At 39.3% G+C, this 19,821-nt stretch overlaps 1 protein-coding gene across 1 annotated transcript in view; it reads right to left on the bottom strand.

Annotated features, from left to right (window-relative positions):
* Positions 1 to 4,696: 4,696 nt before the first annotated feature.
* PRKG2 (protein kinase cGMP-dependent 2) overlaps positions 4,697 to 19,821 on the bottom strand; it is a 103,288-nt gene continuing 88,163 nt past the window's right edge. Inside the window, exons 16-20 of the mRNA XM_042982718.1 lie at positions 18,642 to 18,764; positions 17,412 to 17,474; positions 9,869 to 9,935; positions 6,937 to 7,075; positions 4,697 to 5,025 (exon numbers count right to left, since the gene is read on the bottom strand). Coding sequence (XP_042838652.1) covers positions 6,980 to 7,075; positions 9,869 to 9,935; positions 17,412 to 17,474; positions 18,642 to 18,764 — 349 coding nt within the window. The 3' untranslated portion in view covers positions 4,697 to 5,025; positions 6,937 to 6,979. The remainder of the gene's footprint in view (positions 5,026 to 6,936; positions 7,076 to 9,868; positions 9,936 to 17,411; positions 17,475 to 18,641; positions 18,765 to 19,821) is intronic.

Genomic DNA, 19,821 nt, shown 5'->3' with positions numbered 1-19,821 from the left:
AGGTTTTACTGTATTTTTCAAAAACAGCTAAAACCATTGAAAGAAGTAAATTACCTGCCCCTCTCAACTGGAAGGCTTACTTTGCATCCCAACATGTGGAAATACATCAGAATTGAGAGGTAAGGAACAAAGGGAGTCTGTAAAAATTTGACTCAAAGATTTAAGTAAGTAGGCGCTTAATGCTGGAGAGGCCTGACATGGTATGTCAGTCAGCTACCTGTAAAGTGATGTGACACAGTGAAATGTGTAGTTGGTGTTCAACAGTCCTTTTCTTCAATGACCTTTCTGATATCTAGCTTATCTGATTCAAATTTATTTTTTAAAGTAAATTTTGTTCCTTACTATAAAGTATAAATCTAATACATAACAGAAAACATCGAAGAAAAATATCCACGATCATACCACCTAGAGATCATCACTGTTAACCTAATTATTAGTAAGTATGAGTTTATATTAGGATCGTGATTTTTGTCTCTGTGCTGTATCCTCAACATCTAGGAGTGCCTGGAACAGTGCTCAATAAATATTTGTTGAATGAGTTAACTAAGATATATAGGAAATATTTTTCTTCACAGTCACTATCCATTAGAATAAGAGGATCTCCCTTACTCCCTTTGATCCTTATGGACTCTCAAAAAGAAGAATATTCATTTGTGTATTTTCATTAGTCTTTCTTTACTTTCTTTGGCCTTGACTCGTGGATTGAATTTTTAAATATTTCTAGGCATACTTTAATCTTTCGACTATCCTTCCTAAATGCAAAACTGAGCACAGACTTTGAAAGAGACAGGCCAAGCAGAATATAGAAAAGGGCAACTTTCCAGATCTTGCGTTTTATGATCCATTTAGCAATCTGAGCATCCTCCTGAATTTTAAATAGTAGGGTTGGATAGTTGACTCATAGTCAGCTTGTCTTCTGGTGTGACGCCTGGCTTTCTCCCATCCCCCTTGAGAGAAGCCCCATTTGCTCTACGTGGTTTCCAGGATTGATGCATTGCTGGTGTTTTTCCTCCATCACGTCATATTTTCTTCTGCCTTTTTTCTTCCTTTTCTCAATGCATATCTACTTCCTTACTGAGGAAGTTTTATGTATCAAAACAAATTCATGTTACTTTTCATTATACCATTTTTAATGTAGTAACCAACAATTAAGTAAACAAAAAATCTTGGTTTTAAGTCTTTCAAAATTGAAAATACTCCAGCTCTTCTTCAATTTAGAATTTCCCTATAAATCATCTGAAGACAAATTGTTTTTGCTGGTTTCAACTGGGTCATGTGTCCTGTCTCTATGTACACTTTGATAATTCAACTGGGTCAAAAGAGAGGAAGAAAATCTCGTAACTTAAAAATTCAAACTAAATATATCTTATAATAATAACAATTATATACCATATATTTTACTAGGTTTGAAAATGAGTGACTGTACTGTGTCAAGATAGCTAAGCCAGAAACAAAGTGTTTCCCAGGATTACCTTCTCTGTATGGTTCTGAGATAGACTTTGCCACAGAAGAAGTCTGCCGAAGATCTGAAACGCAAAAGTGAGTAGCAGCCGTATTTATACTCTGGAGGTCATGTAAGACCAAGCCACTTTTGCAGCTCATGCACTGTTGCTGATCTGCCTGTCACCTACTTGTGAAAGGCAGGAGCCAGTCTCTGGTTCCTCCAGCTCCAGCCAGATTGAGCCTTCAACATCTGCAAATCCCAAGCCAGGTATACGGTATAAGGTTGCAGCTTATCCTGTAGGCCACCCATATGACAAAATTGGCAACCATGAAAGACAGACATGGGTTCCAGTTTGTCCTCATGAGTTCTGGTTTGTCATTACAAATTGTAGTTTTTCCTTAGGCATCTGAGTTTGTCTTCTTATGTCCATGTAGTTCTCGTTTTCCCCACTTTAGGACCATTTTTCCTTCCCAACTTAGTAGTTTAAAACAACAAACACTGGGGCACCTGGGTAGCTCAGTTGGTTAAGCATCCAACTGTTGATTTTGGCTCAGGTCATGATCTCACAATTTGTAGGTTCAAGCCCTGAATAAGGCTCTGAGCTAACAGCACAGAGCTTGCTTGGGATTCTCTCTCTTTGCCCCTTCCCCCACTCATGCACTCTCTCTCTCAAAATAAATAAATAAAATATTAACAACAACAACAACAACAAACACTTCTTAACTCACAGTTTCTGTGAGTTAGGAATATGGGAGTTGTTTATCTGGCTACTCTGACTCATGGACTCTCACTAGGCTAACATCAAGGTGTAAGTCAGGGTTACAGTCTCATCTGGAGGAGAATCTGCTTCCAATTTCACTCCTGTGGTCTTTGGCAGGATTCAGTTCATCATGGGTTGTGGGACTGAGGGCCTCATTTTCTCACTGGCTGTTGGCCACATGGACCTTTCCATAAAGAAGCTCAGGTCATGGCAGCTGGTTTCCGTCAGAGCAAGCAAATGGGAGAGCAAGAGGCAGTGAACAGGATAGAAGTAGAGTCACTCTGTAATCAGATTTTCGAAGTGATTTTTTATTTTATTCTTTTTGTTAGAAAGAAGTCAGTAGGCTCAGTTAACACTCAAGAGGAGAGGACTATAAAAGGATATGCATGCCATAGTGGTGATCACTAAAAGCCATCTTTGAAGCTATCTACCTGGCCCTTTCAAATGGATCAAAGGCCTTCTGAGCATGTTAAGTATATGCTGTGCACACCCCCTCTTTTAAAAGAGAACTTTTAAGAATTATTTTCCCTGTAGCATCTTCACAGGAAAGATTTGTGAATATAGCATTTGTCTAATGGAGTGAATCAAAGATCTAAACAGAGGAAACGCACAAAGTTTTTAAAGGAAACATATCAGCTTGGAATAAAGAGACAGAGACAGACAAATTGAAAAAAAAGTCAAGTCTACCACCAAATAGTTGCAGGCAAGCTAAGAAGTCTGCTCAGTTGCAAATACCAGCCATATTTTATGCAAAAGGAAGGATGACTCAAAAGGCAGAACCAGGATTCTACAAGACGAGTCCAAGAGCCATGGAGAACAACTCACCAGGAGTATTGGCTGAGCCCTAAGCAGAGAAAAGGTACCATGTGTCAGACCAGATTTCGGAATTCAATGGACCCGTAACTGCTTTGTGCCTCCTGTCTTCTCTCTGAATGCAAGTATCTGTTGGCTTATCCTTTGATGGTCTTAGTATTCAATGTTGGAAGTGTGCTGATAGACGGTTTGTTTACTTAGTTCACATACTTTTTGACCTAAAAGAATATATCCAAGGAATTACACCTGAGGAGCCTTATCCATACCGGAATGGATTTAGATGACAAGATCCTAGATCTTAAGCCTGTGCCTGATGCTGTAATGAAATTATATTTTTAGGGAGGCTCTTGGGAGGGAATGTGTTTATTTTGTGTATATAATAGTATAACTCACCTGGGACCAGAAAGTGGATTGTGTCAGGTTTTAAAATTGCTTGCAAATTCTTTAAAACTCTCTTCATTAAGAAGTGAAGTCTATGTTCCCTCTCATCAAATCTGAGTGGGCTTTGAGTGTTTCCACCAACAGAATATGTGACTCCAGGGATGGTTCATAAAAAAATATATAGCTTCTCCCTTGTTTCCTGGAATGCTTGCTCTTGAAACCCTAAGATTCCATGAAAGGAGTCTGACTAGTTTAAGCACACCACAATGTGAGGAATCCAAGCTGTGGAGAGGACATGTGCAGGCACTCTGGTCAGAAGTCCTAGTCTTGAGTGTCCTCAGCCTAGGCTCCAGGGAGTGAGTAACAAGGCTTTAGGTGATTCTAGGTTCCGGCTATTGAAGTTACCCTAGTCTATGAGTCTTTCCCCCCGATGTCCCAGATATTGTGGTTCAGAGACAAGCCATCTTCTCTGTGTGTTTGAATTCCTGACCTACGGAATCTAGGATAATAATAAAACCGTTGTTCTAAGCAACTAAATTGTGGTTGTTATATACTCATAATAACTGGGACTAAGCTAGGAAAAACCACAACAGTGAAATTGTGAATGAAATGCACATGGAAGCCAATGTCTAGCTTTGAGGGCAATCAACAGTCAGTACGTTTATGATTACTTTAGAATCTTGTGTGAATCAGATAAAAGATGTAAATACCCCTAGCACAATGCCTAGCAATAAAGAACAAGGATTTATTATTATGCCAAAAGAAATATATGTATATATTTATTTCCAAATGGTTATTATCAGTGACCTACAAGTATTAATATTCTGGCCCAATACTCCAAAGCTTTACATGTATATCTCTGAGTTACAGATGAATAAAGATATGGTTTACTGTTCACACAAATCTGGGCAGAGCTAGAATTCAAACCCAGATCTTTTTAACTTCAAAACTCTTACTTTTCATCATTATATTCTTCTCCCTCCAGACGTTTTCACATTTAGAGAAAATATTCAGAAACTACACTTGTGAAAAGTTGGCCCCAAAGAGAAGAGCCTCAAGAATGAAAACTTAACCTTGCATTTGGAAAAGAGAGAATAAGAATGATTTAATGATCAGGAATACGATGGGCTGTATTTTCTAAGAATATATATACACATATATGTCCTTAATTCATAAAAAATTAGAGTTTAGAAATGTAGGTGAGCTGTTAATAAAGCACTTCATTTTGGTGAGGATTAATTTTTCATCTTTACTTCATGATTTAAAAGAAGAAGATAAATACTGATTTTAATTGGAACAACTGTACATACAGATTATCAATGATACATAGGGTCAAGACTAAATGGTTATTAAGTCCCCTTTGATTCTAACAGAGACGGTAACAGTAGCTCCCACCTATGCAGCATTGATTATTTCACAGATATCAGCAAAGGACTCTTTGGGTGTCTTTGTTAAGGCCTGAAACAGGCCTCTAAAGTAGGTACCACTTTACCATGCCTTCTTCTACAGGTGAGAAAGCTAGTGCTCTACTCAAAGTAGTGAACTCAGTTTCCCAAGGTCACCCAGCTAGGAAACAGTGGAATTATTGGGATTATATGATGGTTCATTTCTTCGTCTTTATAAAGTACTGTAAAGGAAACAAAATAAAATCAAATGTGGAGATTGTATACTGATATGGCCAATCACAGGCAAAATAAAACTGTAGTACTCTCAGTTGGTTTTTATTGTATGTATGTAAGTCTTTTTTGAATTACAACTATTGATCTCCTTTGAGAATATTAATTATTATTATAACTATATAATTCTAATATCCATCCAATGCATAAATTTTCTACATTTATAGGTGGGCAATTTAAAAATATATACATGAAAAACATACAATGCTTACAAACCAAATGCAAATAAAAATCTCTTAAAAATCTTAGAAATTCATTAAGCAGGTTATGTTGATCCTATTAAAAATGCTTTGTCTATGTACAATACATAATCTTTAAAAATACTACTCCAGGAAACAAAAATTCTTTGGTTCAGCAAAAGGATTCTCTAAATGTGGAAATTCAGTTTGTTAAGGATGCACCTTCTTGGGTTGGGCCTCACTTAACTGGTTTGACTTTTCAGGAAGCATATAGCTGACTCTTTCTGAATGCTGAAAATATGGGTGGAGAGTGGGTAGAGGTTGCTTTTCCCATAGAACATTAGCATGTGAAAATATAACCAGAAGCTTGAATAATGCAGGAACTTAGATGTTATTTTTACTCTGCCAGATCAAAAAGATACAGAGAAAGTCTGCTTCCCATCCATTTGGTAGGATTTTGGTCGATACATAAAAACATTCTCTAGTAAACTTCTTAGGCACTGGCATCCAATGCCATTGAAACTAGTCTATTCATCATCTGGAAGGCTGTGAGAAGACAGAAGGGCACATCCTGGATGTCCCTTTTACTTAAGTCCTATGACTTCCCGAGGTGCTTGCCTACCTCAAAAATCTAAAATTATAAACACATCCATGACTCAAATCTCCTTAAAAAGTTATTGATGCAACAGTGATTACAGTGCATCAACATTAGTCAATGGGACTTTCATTAAAAATTAACTGTGGTTATTCTATACTCTTGATTGATTAACAGCAACATTCATAGAACTGGCCAAAATATCTCAGGGTTTCAGAGTCAGCAACCTGACCCATTAGAAATTATTCTCCTCCATATTTAACGAGAAGAAAAAGCCTTCACGATTTTGTGCCTGTGCGTTTTCTACTTTGATTGGGAAAATATTTAGCATATAAGATAAAACCTTTCCAAAGGCCCATCACCTGATCACACATTATAACTACTTTTAACAAGGCTTTTGAAAAGCCTCTGAGGTATCACAGCTGGTCACAGGAGAATGAAAAATATTTTTTGCTTTATTTTTTCCAAGTTCCCCAATGGAATATAATTACTGGCTGGATGAATTAACTCATTTATGTTAGGAAGTGGTACCACTAATACTTAAACTTGCCTTTCCCAGACCAGCACCAGAAACATGTTAACATGTTTTTAGCTGGAATGCAGGTGAAAATCAAGAGCTTGTATGGACTACAAAGATTTCTGCAAACCACGACTTTGAGATGCCGTAATGCTTACATGGAATTGCTGTCACAGGGGAAGCCTTCTAAAGCTCACCCCTGTTCTTCCTTCCATTTGCGTGACTTAGTTGCTCAAAGGCAAGACACTTTTTAAACCTTATTAGGATTCAAAGGAGACAAGTATGATTGGGATGGAGCAACAGATTGCAGAGAAAATGGTGCCCCATCAGCACAACTGGTTCAGACTGTGGAGAGGGGAATAGGATAGCCTTCAGCATTTGAGAAAAGCGAAGAATAGAACACATGAATAATTCACAGCATCTAAATGAGACATTATAATTCAGAACCACCTTCATAGCCACATCGTCCACCCAGCTCATGGCCAGGGATTCCTCTTCCCTAATGGTCTTCCAAAAGATATGATAATACTCCAAAGAGAGAAATGGTCACTACTGGGTTATTGGTCCTTACACTCTTCTTCTGTATGTATCGGCAGTAATCATCTTTTCTTCTGTCAGAAGTCTTTATCCCAGCCTGACAGTTCATCTGGAGGCACACCCTTTTCAGGGGGATACTTGTCAAAGTAGCTGTGGTCTGTGGGTCCACTGAGCTAATAGAGGAAGAATTAAACCAAAGGTGAGGAGAACGTTGACTGAGCAAGCTATTATATACAGGTAATGCTTCCTATATTTGAACAACGATTTTATACTGCAACCACTGGTAAGTTACATGTAAGGAAAAGATGACCATTTATCATTAAAAAAATTTTTTTACATTTATTTATTTTTGATAGAGAGAGACAGAGCACAAGTGGGGGAGGCGCAGAGAGAGAAGGAGACACAGAATCCAAAGCAGGCTCCAGGCTCTGAGCTGTCAGCACAGAGCCCGATGCGGGGCTCAAACCCATGAACCGCGAGATCGTGACCTGAGCCGAAGTTGGACGCTCACCCAACTGAGCCACCCAGGTGCCCCTACCAATTATCATTTTTGAGCCTCAATGGATCTGATCACTGCATTACATTCAATAGAAGCTTCCTGGCCTGAGGAGGTACATCCAAAGGAAAAAGTGGTAGAAATTATATCTTTTTTTTTTTTCAGATTGAAAAACATTTTAACAGCAAATATTTTTAAAAAATCAAAATTTGCCACTTTTAAATACTTTTTCCACTTTATAAAAGTGGATTTTTATACGGTTAATTGACCCATATAAAGTTTCCAGAATGCCAAAGGGCCAATTTAAAATATGACTGACCCTGTTCAAAGAGTGAAATGATTCTGGAATTAAACTATTTTGCAAATCAGATGGTTTTCAATTATTTGCTTGCAAACAAAATTTAAAAGTACACAACTGGACTCTCAGCTGATAAATCAGTACAAATACTACTTATGGAAGGTCATAATGTGTTTTTAGAGGAGGTTGGAGATCACTCATAAGGTATTCAAAGCAACACTGCTAATATAAAACCTTCCATTCCTACTTATCTATGTGAACACAGCTCTTAGCATTTATATCCATATAATTTTAAATATTTTTTGTATTTATTTATTTTTGAGAAAGAGATAAATAGAGAGAGAGAGCACAAGCAGGGGACGGGCAGACAGACAGGGAGACACAGAATCCAAAACAGGCTCCAGGCTCTGAGCTGTCAGCACAGAACCCCATGCGGGGCTTGAACTCATGAGCAGTGAGATCATGACCTGAGCCAAAGTCAGACGTTTAACCAACTGAGCCACCCAATATAATTTTAAAAAGAAATAGAATTGATGTGGACCCTGAACCCATTCCCATTCTTTTATTATTATTGTTATTTTTATTATTATTATTTAATTTCAGAGAGAGAGACACAGCATGAGTGGGAGAGAGGGGCAGAGAGAGAGAGAGAGAATCTTGAGCCCAGTGAGCCCGATCCCATGACTCGGGCAAAATCAAGAGTTGGACGCTCAACCTACTGAGCCATGCAGGCACCCCCTGATCCCATTTTTTTTAATAAGTGACATTTCTCTCTTTTCAGGAAATATTTGTTAAATACTTACTTTAAAATTTTATAACATATTTCTGTTGATGGATACTCAATGCTATAAAAATGTAATTATAACTGAATCCACAAGAAATACTTATGTTGTCACAGAAATTTCTGTTTTTTCACAGGGATTTTAAAATTTAGAAAACTATAGTTCAAAGGCATTTAAAGAATACTCAAATACTGGCAAGCATAGGAATACTTTTACATAAATAATTTTTTTTAGGGAAAATAAGACGGGAATATAAAAATATAAATTCAGGGAGAAAAAAGAATTATGTAATATTGCTGTCAGTATTTTTTATTTTTTAAGTATATTTTTTTACTTCGAGAGACAGAGACAGAGACAGAGACAGAGAGAGAGAGAGAAAGAGCATAAGGTGGGGTGGGGGGGAGAGGGGCAGAAATAGAGAATCCCAAGCCGGTTCTGAGCTGTCAGCGCAGAGCCCAAGGCGGGGCTCCATCTCAGGAACCATGAGATCATGACCTGAGCCAAAATCAAGAGTCAGATGTTTAACCCACTGAGCCACCCAGGCGCCCCGCTGTCTGTATTTTTTAAGTGGCTGATGGGCATCAAATCTCACTGGTATTTAGATCACATTGCATATATTTAAAGGAGGAATGTTTTACTTCAAAATGTCAATATTTACAACAAACTAGAAATCACATCCTTCACAATAATTTAAGCATGTGATGAAAACACTGAGATGTCAATCTAAAAATGTACGAGGGAGTCACAGATCTTTAAAATTCCAGTAACGAGAACACCGCATAGAGCCTGTAGGGTGTTGACCTAGATCATTCCTGAGTCATTCTTCCCCTTGCAAGTTAGCAGATGATCTGCTTTCTCTAGAGCTGGGCTGTCCAACCAGCCACAGGTGGTGACTGAGCACGTGGAAGGTGGCTAGTTCAAAGTGAGATTGCTGTAACTGTGAAATCCACTTGGGATTTCAAAAACAGTATGGAAAAATGAACGTGACATCTCATTAAAATTTTATATTGATGACACATCAAAACGGCAAGTTTTTAATACGCTGTAGTGATTAAAATTAATTTCACCCATTTCGTTTTCCTATGGCTAACTAGAAAATTTTAAATAATACGTATGATTCATATTATATACTTCTAGAGCCCTTTGTCAGTCTGACCAACACCAACGACATGGGGACTTAGATTTATATGTAACTGGTTCCTGAGAATTGAGCTAATCGCCATCAAATAAGAAATGCTACTACTTAGTCCCTATAATCACAACTGCTGTGACATTTTCACTGACTTTTAAAAACCGATTAAAAAATCTAAACTGTGGCACACACGAAGACACCCCTATTCTGCTTATAAAAACAGAAACTATGACAAATGGAGTAGAGTAGATACCATACCTCTCTTTGTAAAGGTGATGGAAGGTTCCGCGCTTTCAGTCCCTCCCAATTAAAACCATTTAACCACCTGAGAAGTAAAAACAGTACAGAGGAATATTACTCGCCAGATCAACTCTTAACACATCAAGGTGTCTGTCAGTCCATTCTGTTGCCCTCGCCCCACCCAGGACAGTGCAGCTGCAAGTGGCCGGTGGAAAAATGCATGTCTGTCTGGTAGTCTGCTGTCACATTAAATCCATGCCCACTAACCTCAAGGGGGCAGTTAATGCTGCCCAGCAACTGGTCTAGATTTCCCTGTTGTCCCACCCATTGTCACACTCCCCTAGACTCATAATTCATACTTGGCCCTCCCTCCTCAAACTTCCAGAAACCTTCCCCACCTCCATCCTCACTCCCAAATGGTGACCTGGCTTCCTGTTTCACTGAAAAAAACTGAGTTGCCACAATCCCCTACCAGCATAACTGCCTGCCTGTCCACATCCGCGTGCTTGCATCCCTGGTGCACCAGGGTTAACTCGGTAAGCTCAGCTCAGCTCCTCCACTGGGTACTTGATCCTGGAGACGTCTCTATTCAGAAGGATGTATCTGCCGTTGTCCTCTCTCTTGAATCTTTAATGTCTACCTGCTAGATGGTTCCCATCAGTATGGGGGCATTTTATTTCTCCCAACGACAAAAACACCTTCCCTTTGTTTTTAAATTTTATTTATTTATTTTGAGACAGAGAGAGAGAGAGAGAGAGAGAGACAGAGAGAGCACAGGAGGGGCAGAGAGAGAGACAGAGAGAGAGAGAGAGAGAGAGAGAGAGAGAGAGTGTCCCAAGCAGGCTCCACACTGTCAGCATAGAGCGCAACGTGGGGCTCAAACTCACGAATCCTGAAATAATGACCTGAGCCAATATCAAGAGTCAGACGCTTAACCAACTGAGCCACCCAGGCACCCCCAAAATGCCCTCCCTTGACCTGAGTGCCCATCCAAGTTTCACTTTATTTTTCTCCCCCGACCACAGGAAAACTCCTTGGAAGAATGATCTAATCCCTCTACTTACCGATTTTCTCCTGACTGCACCTGTATTTCTCCTGAATGCAATCAGCATTCACCCCCTTCACTCCTGTGAACTCTTCGATTCTCAGTTTTTGTCTTACTTAACCTATGAGCATTCGCCATGGTTCATCACTCAGGCTTCCTGAAATACTGTTTTCACTTGGCTTCCAAGACATGTTATTCTCCTACCTTTTTGGGTGCTGTCCCTCCTTTCCCACTGCTCTTTCCAAAGGAAATCGGTGTGCTCCAGGGCTCAGTCCTTGAACCTTCTTTTTTCAACTACCCTCGTTTCCTGGGTAAACTCATTCAGTCTTATAGCTTTGGACTGCATTTATACACTGGTTAACCATTTCTATTTCCAATCAAGAGCTCTCCATTGCTTCCCAGGCTAATAGCTACAGCTGCTATTCCCCATCTCCTAAGTAGGTGTCTAACCTGCATCTAGCATGTAGCAGGCCCACACTGGAGGTCCAAATGTTCCCCCAACGAGCTGGCCTCAACTCTTCCAGTTGCTCCAACCAAAGACCTTGGACTTATCCTTTCTCTCATCTCTACTTCAGTCCAAATGCAAATCTTGTCAGTGTTACCTTCAAAATCTATCTGAATTCAGAATGTGAAAAATTCTCATCACCTTCACTCTACCAGCATGGGCCAAGCCATTACTATTCCTCACCTGTATTATTGCAATAACTTCCCAAGAGGTCTTCCTGCTTTTGTCCACAGGAAATCACTGAGCAGCAAGTGTGATCATTTAAAACATAAGTCACATCACGTCAGACCTTTGTTCAACCCCCCCCTCTCCAATGCTTCCCATTTTGCTCAGTGTGAAAGGCCAAGACTTCACTGTAACCCCTAAGGCCTTGCACACCACCCTTTCCACCACCACCCCATACCCCACCTCACCACCGTCCTACTTTCCTTCCTTTCTTCTTCCTCGTTCTTCCAACAAGGCAGAGATGCTCCCACTTGCAGACCTTTGCACTCAAAGCTAGATGGTTCTTTCCCCAGATCTGCATGTGGTTTGTTCCCTCAACACTGTCAGGTCTTTTCTCAAAGATCATTTTCTTAGTGAGGTCTTCTTTGACCATCCAATGTAACATCTCACCTCCATACCCCCCCACCCCACTTCCTATCCTCCTTCCTGCTTTAGTTCTCTGCTATTTGATGTATCTGCCATCTACTTTACTTAGCTATCCTGTTCATCCTATCTTCCCCGCTAGGATGCTAGCTCCATGAGGACAAGAATTTTCATCTGTTTGCTTTCCTTCTGTGTCCCTGACACTAGGAGCAAGACTAGTCATCAAACCAGGCTCAATAAATGTTTGTTGAATGACTGAATGACTCTTCAAGAGAAGACACTTATGCATAACCTCTTCCTATCATGTCTTAGAATATCATTCCACCTTGGTGGCGCTCTTGGTGATTTGTATACAAAAAGCTCCAAGATAAAAAGGTATTTTACAATAATCTGTAATGAGGTTAAGCTGATAGCCAGATGAAGTTTCTTTTTATTTATTGCTTCCACATCATTAATCTAAAAATAAAATTATCTGGGGGTGCCTGGGTGGCTCAGTCAGTTAAGTGTACAACTTTGGCTCAGGTCATGATCTCATGGTTCATGAGTTTGAGCCCTGCGTTAAGCTCTGTGCTGTCAGCCTCCCTCTCCAGATCCTCTGCCTCCCTCTCACTCTTCCCCTCCCCTGCTTTTGCTCTCTCCCAATCTCTCTCTCTCTCTCTCAAAAGTAAATAAAAACATTAAAAAAAAAAGAAGAAGAAAATAAATAAATAAATAAATAAATAAATAAATAAATAAATGTAATGATCTGGTCTTTAGGACACATATCAAACTTGGTGGGTTGGAAATGCAACAGTAGAAGTAAGGAGGCCTTGCTTCTCTTGGATGTAAATAATGTATTCTGTCTCTCGGAATCTTATAAGGAACATGTAATAATACTCTTCTATACCCACTGATCTTTTCTATTGAAAAGCTCGCCAGCACAATTTATGGAAAATCAGTTTGGTCCCAGGCATCAAAAACAAACAAACAAACAAACAAACAAACAAAGGTCCTGCTTTTAGGATATTTATATTTTGGTAGGAGTTTACAAGGGAATAAACAAAACAAATAAACAATACTAATACTTAATTTCAGATACTAGTAAGGACTAAGAAGATAAAAGGGAATAACGTGGTGGCAGGTAACTGAGGATGTTAGGACCGGCTGGAATGAAGAGAGGGGAGATCCATGGGAAAACTCGTGGCAAGGCCCTAAATGAAAGGAAGTGATGGAAATGAGCTGAGGGGTGGTGAATGGAGAGGAAACTAGAACAAAAAATAAGGTATCTGAGAACTGGCCAGAGGCCAGGCCACGTAAGTCTTGTAGAACATAGTATGGAATCAGGATTTTATTCTTAATGGGAAGCCATTAGAAAGTTCTAAGCAAGGGGCACCTGGATGGCTCAGTCAGTGAAGCGTCCGACTCTTGATCTTGGCTCAGGTCATGATCTCACGGTTTGTGAGTTTCGGCCCTGCATCAGGCCCCATGCACCGACAGTACAGAGCCTGCCTGGGATTCTCTCACTACCTCTCTCTCTGCTCCCGATCCCCACTTGCTTTCTCTCTCAGAATAAATTAAAAAAGCAAACTTAACAAAATGTGTCAAATCGAAGTAGGAAGAGGAAAAAAGTCACTCTCAGTGACATCACACTGTCAGTGAGAAGCCTGCTTGGGATTCTCTTGCTCCTTTACTCTATGTCACTCCCCCGCTCGTGTCCCTCTCTCTGTCTCTCTCTCTCTCTCTGTCTCTCTCTCTCTCTCTCTCTCTCAGAATAAATAAACTTAAAAAGAGATTTAAAAAAGGAAGAAGAAAAAAAAGAAAGTTCTAAGGAAATGACGGAATCTAAGCACACTTCCAAAGGATAATTCTGGCTGCTGTGTGGAGCATGACCACAGGGGGCCGTGATGCGGCAGGGCCTTGGTAGAGATGTGAGGCTGAAGGTTGGGTGATTTTGGGAGGCTGTCCCACTCCTGTCTGTGAGCCATGCCAGAAGTTATGTTGTTCCATCTTTTTTTTTTTTTTAATGTTCATTTATTTATTTTTGAGTGAGAGAGAATGTGAACTGGGGAGGGGCAGAGACGGAGGGAGACAGAGAATCCCAAGCAGGCTTCACTGACAGCACAGAGCCTGACACGGGGCTAGAACTCACAAATGGTGAGATCATGACCTGAGCCAAAATCAAGAGTGGGATGTTTAACTGACTAAGCCACCCAGGCTCCCTATGCTTTTCCATCTTTTCTAATCTCTTCCCACCCCTGGAGTTGGTCTTCATTCAGTCTCTGGCTTCCCCATTCCAAGTCTAAGCTTAGCAAGACAAAAAGTACTATAAACAGAGGGAAGGCTCTGGTACATTCCATTTCAGATGCCATTCTTAACCGAAAGGGCCATTTTAGTGAAAGCTGTTGAGACACTAATCAAAGAGTGAAAGTCAGACAGCAGCCCCAACTGTATGGCTTCCTCTGTTCTTGCTACAAAACCACAGAAGTCCTCTCCTTGATCCACCCATCAGCTTCTTTGCATAGACTGAGGCTCCGTTTTTAGGGATTTCTAGGTGCACAGTTATGTGGATTCTTTTCTTTTGCCACCAGATATTGCCACAATTTCTTTTAACATATTTTACAGTGCTCTCTACCCAGAAGCTACTCCATAAATATTAATAAAAATCACTGCTGTTACTCTACCGAATCAAAGAGCCTATACATTTTTCGCTGAGTACTTGTTACAATTTGACTTATGGCAATATTTACTTAACATGAGTGGCCATTCACTTAACACTTGGCCTTTTGACACCAACCACATTTTAAGTAATGCCAGTGCCAGCATGCATCCATGTGGGAAAAATATTCACCAAAAAAATATTAGCAGCAATGGCACATAAATTGCTTCTTCATTTTTAGAAGCCTCGTAGAAGCTATTCTTTGAAAGTAATTTTTGTGGCTAGACCTATTAAGGGTAACATTAAGACACCTGAAACAAATTATTCCCCCATATAGCAGGAAAGATTTAATTGCACCCTACAAATATATTATCCCTCTTTTCAGATAGGTGTTGGAAGACGTGATCGGTGCCTAGTTTATAAGTTAGCTCAGAAATAGGGGAAGGAGGCACTCTGATTATTTTTAGTTCAGGTGACTTAACTCAGAATGGACAACCAACAACAGGCCATGTTAAACTGTATTGTTTTTAAATACAAACTTAAAATGAATGGTTCTCTAAGAAAAAAGCATATGTTTTACTTTAGAGAAGAGTGGGAAAATCTGATGGCAAATTTCAGAAAGATATTCTTTTTAAGTCCAAGAATATACTGAGTAGGGAAGCTCTAAGCCTTGGAGACATGTGGAAGGTTTTAGAACCCTCCTACTTGAAGGCAGGGAGAGATCTCTTTTTCAGGTCCCCCTTGCCTCAGCTTTGTATCATAAGAAGCACTACAAAAATCAGATGAAATGATGTCTTTGAGCTCCTGGGGTTCACTGAACGGCACTGTGTAGATTTGGTACATCTCATTACTGACCTCTATCACATGTGCGGCACTCTGACTGTACCCTAATGCAGCAAAGAACATCCTGCCTGTTAAGAAGAGTGGGTAAATTAATCCCCACAGGGAAGCAAATTCAAAATTCTTCATTACCACGCTGACGTGAGAAAAGCCTTTAGTACCAATTTGTATGTGCATCCAATCACAATTTGACAGCCACATTTAAATGAGCCTCAGGTAAATAAGAAATAAAAGATAAAACCAGAGCCTGTTAACCCAACCATCCCAGAGCAAAACTGAAGACGCTTCTTTAATGAGAGAAAGGAGGACAATAATATTGGAAGAATGACTTTAACTGACAGGACACTTGTTTGCCTAATATGAATAGCGGGCTTATGTGTCATTTTATAATGAGAACAGAAATTGTGATAACAGCATGGAGAAAGAAAGATAAATTGGAATCTAAGACAAATAAGGAGCTTGACACGGAGGGCAATCCAAAGGATCACAAAGAACAATAAAATACCAAAAGCATTTTGATGTCTCTAAATGCGCAGAGGAGTCTGTATCATCCTCCCTCCCTCCTAACACACCCTTAAGGCAAGGCCCAATATGAATTTACAATGTTGAATACATGGCTTTATTTCAAGTAAGTTCATGAATAGATGGAGCAGGGCTGGCAGCAGGGGATTTTTTTTTTTTTTTTGAAGCTGCACCACTACTGTTAAAGCAAAATGAATAGTGTTTCTATTCAGAAGCTTCTCTCCCTTTATTTCCATGCTGCATTTATGTGCCTCTGCTTCTTCAGTACAAAAAAAAAAAAAAAAAAAAAAAAAAAAAAATCCAGATAGGAATGAAATACTGAGAGGTGTTTTCATTTCTGAACAGAAAACACTTTAGCGAGTTCACATGTTTTCAATGATGAAATTCTCAAATTTAGTTTTTCTTTTATCAATAGTACTATCAACAGGCGATATTTTATATCTGTGTACCATGAGGAAAATTAAAACATCTTGAGGACTGCAGGATTTAGCTAGGCATCAATTTAAAAAAAAATCTGGGGGCACATGGGTGGCTCAGTCAGTTGAGCGTCTGACTCTTGATTTCAGTTCAGGTCATGATCCCAGGGTCATGGAATTGAGCCCCGAATGGGGCTCCACGCTAAGCACAGAGTCTGCTTAAGATTCTCTCTCTCTCTCTCTCTCTCTCTCTTTCTCTCTGTCTCCCTCTGCCCTCTCCCCTGCTTGCGTTCTCTCTCTAAAAAAAAAAAAAAAAAAAAAAAAAAAAAAATCTGAAAGGCTTTAACTCCTCATATGCAACCACATCAAAGAGGATAACTCATGCAAGTTACCAATGGTTCTAAAGACCACCTTTAAAAATCCACAGAGCCAAAGAGATGCATATTAGATTATTGTATAAGGCTAAAACACTATTTGAGGTTTTGTGGAAATCAACGCACTTTACCCCAAAAGTAAAATACAACACTAGGCTTCAAAATTTGGAGAGCTAGTCAGAAGAAAATTATATTTAAAATAAATAGATATTATTACTAAAACTAAAAAAAAAAAAAACACTATTTAACAGTTGATTTCTCTTTAATATTGGCAACAGAGATTATATTGTAATTTACTCATAAATCAAAAGTCAAAATTAAAAATTAACTCGTCTATAGAATCCAAGTTGATATGAAAAAAAATAAGAATAGCAGTGTATAAAAAGCTAAGTCACTATAACTTAAAGACGTGATTTTGTCACTTGTTTTAGAACTTCATCCATTCTTGATGTGAATTTCCAACAGTAAAGAAATGAGACTGATTATTGTAACTGCACCTAGTAAAACACAAATTTAAAAGAAAACCACGAAAAAGGAAAAACTGAGCATCCTTAAAGGGACCCTTGTAACCTACTGAGAGAAGCTTCATTTTTTTTTCTATAATTTTTTTTTTCTGGCAGAGAATTAGCTATGTACCTGTGTCTCTTAATGTCATTGATTCCATTCTTCAGATTTCCAAGTCTCTCCGTTGGATTTTGCCTAAAAAAAAATAAAAATTGTTTTTTGAAAAGGCAATTTATAGTAATTATGCCTCAGTGAATTTTAAAAATTTTTTCCAACGTTTTTTTATTTATTTTTGGGACAGAGAGAGACAGAGCATGAACGGGGGAGGGGCAGAGAGAGAGGGAGACATAGAAGCGGAAACAGGCTCCAGGCTCCGAGCCATCAGCCCAGAGCCTGACGCGGGGCTCGAACTCACTGACCGCGAGATCGCGACCTGGCTGAAGTCGGACGCTTAACCGACTGCGCCACCCAGGCGCCCCGCCTCAGTGAATTTTAAATTAAAATTTAACATTTTTTATATATATATTTGTTCATTCATTATTCAACAATATCCACAGACTAGGCAGCTGAGTAAAGGGAGATGAAAACCACACGCCCTTTTCTGGCATGTGTGTATGTATATAGACGTACGTACCCCAGTGCTTTAAATGAGCTATGAATAAATGCTTAAAAGAACAGGAGGATGCTATCTTACCAACTTTGCTAAGAAACCAGAGAAAGCTTTCGAGAATCATTTACATCTGAGCTGGAATCTTAGAAACATGCAGAAATTTGTCAGCAGCCTACAGTTAGGTTTCACATCCTAAATTTACTCAATGGTAATGATTTAAAATAAAAAAAAGTTCAAATATGAAAAAAAAAGAAAACAGTGACAAAATAAAGTGAAAACACAAAGTCCAGAAGTCTTCTGTTCTCCAATAAATTATTTTTAAGGGTAAACAGAAATTTAGAATAATTTAAAATAAGGCTAGGGAAGTACTGTTTTTTAAAATGAAGGCTGAGAGGGCTTTTAGGAACATTTCATCATCACCACTGATTTTCTCTCAAAATAACAAGGTGGTAAGTTGATAATCCTTTGTTAAACTAAGGTTCATTTTGCCCTTTAACAGATAAAGGCGGTTCTCAAAGATGAGCTGAAAAATGTGGATCTCTTTTAAACTGGAAGTAGGTACTTTGATTCTGAAACATGAAGTAAACTCAAATTCCCAGTACAAAACAGAAAATGACTTTCTTTAAATATGATTTAGCTACATAGAAAAGTACAAAAAGTAAACCTATACCTAATTTTAAAATGCATGGAAACAGAAATGAGAACACTTCACACATTCCCCAGGAACTAGGGCTTTTAATTTTCATTCTCACCTGCAAAGCCTGCGAATCAAATCCTCAGGCCTTCTTGTTATCTTTCTGGGAAAATCCATTTTTTCAATTCCTTTGAGAATCAAATTGTAGGTCATCATTTGGTCAATCCCGGAAAAGGGAGGGCTGAAGAAAAGCCAAAACATGACACTAGGACCAACGTCTCAGATCCATTTACAACTGAGTTTCTTTTCTTTTCCTCCCTTCCACCCTCCCCCATTCTTTCTCCTTTGACATTGAATAAAAAGTATATGTATATATGTAGGAAAATAGTTTCATTAGTTTCACATCACTTAACAAATTACACACATACACAAGAGATAATTTGTCAGGTGGTGATGATAGTCACTAAAAAGAAAAATAAAGGAGGAGACAGAGTGACAGAGAGAGGTGTGATTTTCTTAGACCCAGTGGATAGGAAAAGCCTCTTTCGTAAGTTGACAATTGAGCGGCGGTATCAGTGGAGAGAGGGAGGAATGAGCCACACTTGTTATCTGCAGGAAAAAGACTGCAGGGTAACAGGTACAAAGGCCGTGAGTTCTGGGAACAGTGAGGGCAGGGTTGCTGGCAGAATGAGTAAGCAAGGAGGTGGGGAGTAGAAGAGATGGGGGCCGTATCATGTGAAGCTAGTGGATGATGGTAAGGGCCTCAGGATACGTTCTGAGTCAGATGATGGAGTTTACAGCAGTCAGAGTAAGCTTTAAAAAAAAAAAGTGTCAAAAATGGCCCGTGACAGCGCTGGTGGTAGGGGAAGTAAGGCCCAATAGCCTGAACTAAGGATGGCAGAAGTGAAGGTGGTGAGATGTGGTTGGATTCTGGATCTATTTAGATAGTAAAGCCAACAGGAATTGCTAATGGAGTGAGTGTGGTGTGCGGGAGAAAAAAAGGATTCAAGAATGATGCTAGCGTTTCGACCTATGGAATGGAGCTAGCGTTCACCAAGAGAAGAAAAGCTGGAGTGGGGGCCAGAGGTGGGGGTGCAGGGGTACAGAGCAGGTTATGAAATATCCAAATAGAGTTATGTTGTAGATGTCCAAATAGGCTAAGCAGGCAGCTGAATTTAGGAGTCTGGCATTCAGGAAACAGGTCAGAGCTGGAGGTATGATTCTGGGGCATCATCAGATGATATTACTGGCTTGATGATACCAACTGAGGAGTGAGTAGACAGAAAAGGGATCAAGGA

This window comes from Panthera tigris, chromosome B1 (assembly GCF_018350195.1).
Source record: "Panthera tigris isolate Pti1 chromosome B1, P.tigris_Pti1_mat1.1, whole genome shotgun sequence".
NCBI lineage: Eukaryota > Metazoa > Chordata > Mammalia > Carnivora > Felidae > Panthera > Panthera tigris.
This window is presented reverse-complemented; position numbering and strand designations above follow the sequence as displayed.